We start from the raw sequence: 6,244 nt of genomic DNA, 5'->3' as shown, positions 1-6,244 counted from the left end.
ATACTACAAATAAACATATTTTACATGAATTCCTTTTAAAAGCAAAAAGCTTGCACTTAAATCATACTTTTACAACATAATCTCTGTATATAGGTCACATCACAACTTTTTCCAAAAAATATTTAGACTTGAAATTGAAAATATCTCGGTCCGTTTTTAGGATTTTTTTTTCTGTTTAACTTTTGCATTTTTTCAACCAAAGATAAATGCTTCCTGCTAAGCTAAAATGACAAAGGTGGTAAAGAAGCTTTATTTGAGTTATCATTTCATCATACTTTTATTCTGTCGTTATTTCTCTTTGTGAATTGTTTTCGTTAAAGTTCACGTAAACCTTCACCTTCATTTCCAATCAATGGATCCCAAAGTGTTATTGTCACAGATGTTTGTCAAAGTTTTTCTAAATTCTTTTGTCAAAAAAATCCAAACACTTTGATTCAACACGTTTGTGCTGCTGTTTAGTGAAGCAGTTTTATTATCAGTAACCGTGGAATCAGATTATTGATTATTGATCATTGATTATTTAAAAACAATAGAGCATTGGGAAAGATGTCCGTTACAATTCAAGAATCATTTTAATTTGTCTCACCAACAGTTCAAAAGAGCAAAATAAAACATTGGGGATGATTTGTGTTGTTATTGGATGACATAACGATGACGTCATCGCCCTCACAGTCTGGGCGCCACGGTAACGTCTCCAGCCCTCAGGCTCTCCTGCAGCCATGACAACAGGAGGCGGTTCGTCTCCGCCGGGCGCTCCATCTGAGTCCAGTGGCCACACTCCTCGATGTGGCCTCTGCTCAGGCCGGGGATCTGCAGGCACATCAGTTATGTCCTGGTAGTAATCATAGTAATATAATAATATAATTATAATAATATAATAATCATCTGTGTTCTGTTTCTCCTCACCAGGTCCTCCATTCCCTTGGAGAAGGCCGGCAGCAGAACCGGGTCTTTACCTGCTGTCACCATCAGAGCTGGCATCAGCAGCTACACACAGACACACACACACACACACACACAGACACACACACACACACACACACACAGAAACAAACACAGACACACACACAGAAACAGAAACACACACACAGAAACAGACACACACAGAAACAAACACACACACAGAAACACACACACACACAGAAACAAACACACACACAGAAACACACACACACACACACACACACACACACACACAGAAACACACACACACACACACAGAAACAAACACACACACAGAAACACACACACAGAAACACACACACAGAAACACACACACAGAAACAAACAGACACATACAGACACAGATTAATATGCCACAGGAAATAGTCCCTATGCACAAGTATGTATATTTCCATGTATTTATATATGTATTGCCTCATTTGTTGACTTGAGGGTTTCATTAATAATTTTCAGGCATGAAAACGGGTCAGGGGTGAAAAAGGTGAGAAGGCTATTACCCCTCTAGGGGGGTCCGGGGGCATGCTCCCCCGTAAGAACATTTTTAATATCCCATATTGTAAAGCATCAACCTGATGCATTTTGAGATGCTTTTTTTGCCAACCTGGGGAGAAACTTAACTTCAATCATGAGTCAAAAATTATTATGGCCTCCTTACTAAGTATTATGCAAGCCATTTCATGCCAGCCTGTCATTATGGGTTTTAATTCTTCTTTTGTCAATACCCAAGTGTGTGTACATTATATATATATATATATATATATATATATATATATATATATATATATATATATACACACACTACCGTTCAAAAGTTTGGGGTCACCCAGACAAATGTTCAGCAATTTCTCGCATGGAATAATCTTCATTTCTAGGAATAAAAACAGACTGGCGAGTTTCACATGAAAGTTCTCTTTTATACTGGAGAGTATAATGAACCCACACATGTGATGCTATGCATAGGAAGGCCAGTTGTAAAGCTTCTCTCACCAGCATAACTGTTTTAAGCTGTGCTAACATAATTGCACAAGGGTTTTCTAATCACCCATTAGTCTTCTATGCGATGAGCAACACAATGTACCATTAGAACACTGAGTGATAGCTGCTGGAAATGGGCCTCTATACACCTGTGTAGATATTTCATTAAAAACCAGACGTTTCCACCTAGAATAGTAATTTACCACATTAACAATGTATCGTGTATTTCTGATTAATTTAATGTTATCTTCATTGAAAAAAACAGTGCTTTTCTCTGAAAAATAAGGAAATTTCTAAGTGACCCCAAACTTTTGAACGGTAGTGTGTGTGTGTGTGTGTGTGTGTGTGTATATATATTTTGTAGACTTAATACTTACAATATGCAATACTGCTGTACTATACTGAATATTGTTTTGCTACTACTACATTTCACTTCATAATATTACACTTATATGCCATAATATGTATAATGTACCAGCCTTTTTATTTGACCATATTATGTCATACTGTTATACCACTTTACTTTGAGGAGACGTCACTGTTAGTCTAGAACACTGAATAATGTTTCCACCAGTAAACCTGAACATGCACACCTCTCTCTGTGTGACAGTGATTATAACCACATAACTATATAGATTATAATTAACTGGAGGATACACTTTTTCCTACACGTAGATCTTAAACCCTTAAATATAAACAGGAGCCCAGCCACCCTACGGAGGAAACTCATTTTGTTTTTTTTATTAAAATACAAGTTGGATAAAATCTCCATTGTCCTCTCCTTATATGTAGTGAGGTGTCGTAGGTAGAACTTATATGTAGTGAGGTGTCGGTAGTAGAACTTATATGTAGTGAGGTGTCGGTAGTAGAACTTATATGTAGTGAGGTGTCGTAGGTAGAACTTATATGTAGTGAGGTGTCGGTAGTAGAACTTATATGTAGTGAGGTGTCGTAGGTAGAACTTATATGTAGTGAGGTGTCGGTAGTAGAACTTATATGTAGTGAGGTGTCGGTAGTAGAACTTATATGTAGTGAGGTGTCGTAGGTAGAACTTATATGTAGTGAGGTGTCGGTAGTAGAACTTATATGTAGTGAGGTGTCGGTAGTAGAACTTATATGTAGTGAGGTGTCGTAGGTAGAACTTATATGTAGTGAGGTGTCGGTAGGTAGAACTTATATGTAGTGAGGTGTCGGTAGTAGAACTTATATGTAGTGAGGTGTCGGTAGTAGAACTTATATGTAGTGAGGTGTCGGTAGTAGAACTTATATGTAGTCAGGTGTCGGTAGTAGAACTTATATGTAGTGAGGTGTCGGTAGTAGAACTTATATGTAGTGAGGTGTCGGTAGTAGAACTTATATGTAGTGAGGTGTCGTAGGTAGAACTTATATGTAGTGAGGTGTCGGTAGTAGAACTTATATGTAGTGAGGTGTCGGTAGTAGAACTTATATGTAGTGAGGTGTCTTTAGGTAGAACTTATATGTAGTGAGGTGTCGGTAGTAGAACTTATATGTAGTGAGGTGTCGTAGGTAGAACTTATATGTAGTGAGGTGTCGTAGGTAGAACTTATATGTAGTGAGGTGTCGGTAGTAGAACTTATATGTAGTGAGGTGTCGTAGGTAGAACTTATATGTAGTGAGGTGTCGGTAGTAGAACTTATATGTAGTGAGGTGTCGGTAGTAGAACTTATATGTAGTGAGGTGTCGTAGGTAGAACTTATATGTAGTGAGGTGTCGGTAGTAGAACTTATATGTAGTGAGGTGTCGGTAGTAGAACTTATATGTAGTGAGGTGTCGTAGGTAGAACTTATATGTAGTGAGGTGTCGGTAGGTAGAACTTATATGTAGTGAGGTGTCGGTAGTAGAACTTATATGTAGTGAGGTGTCGGTAGTAGAACTTATATGTAGTGAGGTGTCGGTAGTAGAACTTATATGTAGTCAGGTGTCGGTAGTAGAACTTATATGTAGTGAGGTGTCGGTAGTAGAACTTATATGTAGTGAGGTGTCGGTAGTAGAACTTATATGTAGTGAGGTGTCGTAGGTAGAACTTATATGTAGTGAGGTGTCGGTAGTAGAACTTATATGTAGTGAGGTGTCGGTAGTAGAACTTATATGTAGTGAGGTGTCTTTAGGTAGAACTTATATGTAGTGAGGTGTCGGTAGTAGAACTTATATGTAGTGAGGTGTCGTAGGTAGAACTTATATGTAGTGAGGTGTCGGTAGTAGAACTTATATGTAGTGAGGTGTCTTTAGGTAGAACTTATATGTAGTGAGGTGTCGGTAGTAGAACTTATATGTAGTGAGGTGTCGGTAGTAGAACTTATATGTAGTGAGGTGTCGGTAGTAGAACTTATATGTAGTGAGGTGTCGGTAGTAGAACTTATATGTAGTGAGGTGTCGTAGGTAGAACTTATATGTAGTGAGGTGTCGTAGGTAGAACTTATATGTAGTGAGGTGTCGGTAGTAGAACTTATATGTAGTGAGGTGTCGGTAGTAGAACTTATATGTAGTGAGGTGTCGGTAGTAGAACTTATATGTAGTGAGGTGTCGTAGGTAGAACTTATATGTAGTGAGGTGTCGGTAGGTAGAACTTATATGTAGTGAGGTGTCGGTAGTAGAACTTATATGTAGTGAGGTGTCGGTAGTAGAACTTATATGTAGTGAGGTGTCGGTAGGTAGAACTTATATGTAGTCAGGTGTCGGTAGTAGAACTTATATGTAGTGAGGTGTCGGTAGTAGAACTTATATGTAGTGAGGTGTCGGTAGTAGAACTTATATGTAGTGAGGTGTCGGTAGTAGAACTTATATGTAGTGAGGTGTCGGTAGTAGAACTTATATGTAGTGAGGTGTCTTTAGGTAGAACTTATATGTAGTGAGGTGTCGGTAGTAGAACTTATATGTAGTGAGGTGTCGGTAGTAGAACTTATATGTAGTGAGGTGTCTTTAGGTAGAACTTATATGTAGTGAGGTGTCGGTAGTAGAACTTATATGTAGTGAGGTGTCGGTAGGTAGAACTTATATGTAGTGAGGTGTCTTTAGGTAGAACTTATATGTAGTGAGGTGTCGGTAGTAGAACTTATATGTAGTGAGGTGTCGTAGGTAGAACTTATATGTAGTGAGGTGTCGGTAGTAGAACTTATATGTAGTGAGGTGTCGGTAGTAGAACTTATATGTAGTGAGGTGTCTTTAGGTAGAACTTATATGTAGTGAGGTGTCGGTAGTAGAACTTATATGTAGTGAGGTGTCGGTAGTAGAACTTATATGTAGTGAGGTGTCGGTAGTAGAACTTATATGTAGTGAGGTGTCGGTAGTAGAACTTATATGTAGTGAGGTGTCGGTAGTAGAACTTATATGTAGTGAGGTGTCTTTAGGTAGAACTTATATGTAGTGAGGTGTCGGTAGTAGAACTTATATGTAGTGAGGTGTCGGTAGTAGAACTTATATGTAGTGAGGTGTCGTAGGTAGAACTTATATGTAGTCAGGTGTCGGTAGTAGAACTTATATGTAGTGAGGTGTCGGTAGTAGAACTTATATGTAGTGAGGTGTCGGTAGTAGAACTTATATGTAGTGAGGTGTCGTAGGTAGAACTTATATGTAGTGAGGTGTCGGTAGTAGAACTTATATGTAGTGAGGTGTCGGTAGTAGAACTTATATGTAGTGAGGTGTCTTTAGGTAGAACTTATATGTAGTGAGGTGTCGGTAGTAGAACTTATATGTAGTGAGGTGTCGGTAGTAGAACTTATATGTAGTGAGGTGTCGGTAGTAGAACTTATATGTAGTGAGGTGTCGGTAGTAGAACTTATATGTAGTGAGGTGTCGTAGGTAGAACTTATATGTAGTGAGGTGTCGGTAGTAGAACTTATATGTAGTGAGGTGTCGTAGGTAGAACTTATATGTAGTGAGGTGTCGGTAGTAGAACTTATATGTAGTGAGGTGTCGTAGGTAGAACTTATATGTAGTGAGGTGTCGGTAGTAGAACTTATATGTAGTGAGGTGTCGGTAGTAGAACTTATATGTAGTGAGGTGTCGGTAGTAGAACTTATATGTAGTGAGGTGTCGTAGGTAGAACTTATATGTAGTGAGGTGTCGGTAGGTAGAACTTATATGTAGTGAGGTGTCGGTAGTAGAACTTATATGTAGTGAGGTGTCGGTAGTAGAACTTATATGTAGTGAGGTGTCGGTAGGTAGAACTTATATGTAGTCAGGTGTCGGTAGTAGAACTTATATGTAGTGAGGTGTCGGTAGTAGAACTTATATGTAGTGAGGTGTCGGTAGTAGAACTTATATGTAGTGAGGTGTCGGTAGTAGA

The 6,244-nt window shown here is 38.5% G+C and overlaps 1 protein-coding gene across 4 annotated transcripts in view; it reads right to left on the bottom strand.

Moving 5' to 3' along the window:
* Positions 1 to 455: 455 nt before the first annotated feature.
* The window catches only part of ephx2 (epoxide hydrolase 2, cytoplasmic), a 13,554-nt gene continuing 7,765 nt past the window's right edge, over positions 456 to 6,244 (bottom strand). For 3 of the 4 annotated variants that reach the window (XM_079233081.1, XM_079233082.1, XM_079233083.1), the window contains exons 17-18: positions 907 to 987; positions 456 to 810 (exon numbers count right to left, since the gene is read on the bottom strand). In XM_079233081.1, the coding sequence (XP_079089207.1) occupies positions 667 to 810; positions 907 to 987 (225 nt within the window). In that variant the 3' untranslated portion in view covers positions 456 to 666. The remainder of the gene's footprint in view (positions 811 to 906; positions 988 to 6,244) is intronic. The other variant, XR_013771186.1, reaches the window with a different exon arrangement.

Source organism: Taurulus bubalis (assembly GCF_910589615.1).
Source record: "Taurulus bubalis genome assembly, chromosome: 17".
NCBI classification, from domain to species: domain Eukaryota; kingdom Metazoa; phylum Chordata; class Actinopteri; order Perciformes; family Cottidae; genus Taurulus; species Taurulus bubalis.
This window is presented reverse-complemented; position numbering and strand designations above follow the sequence as displayed.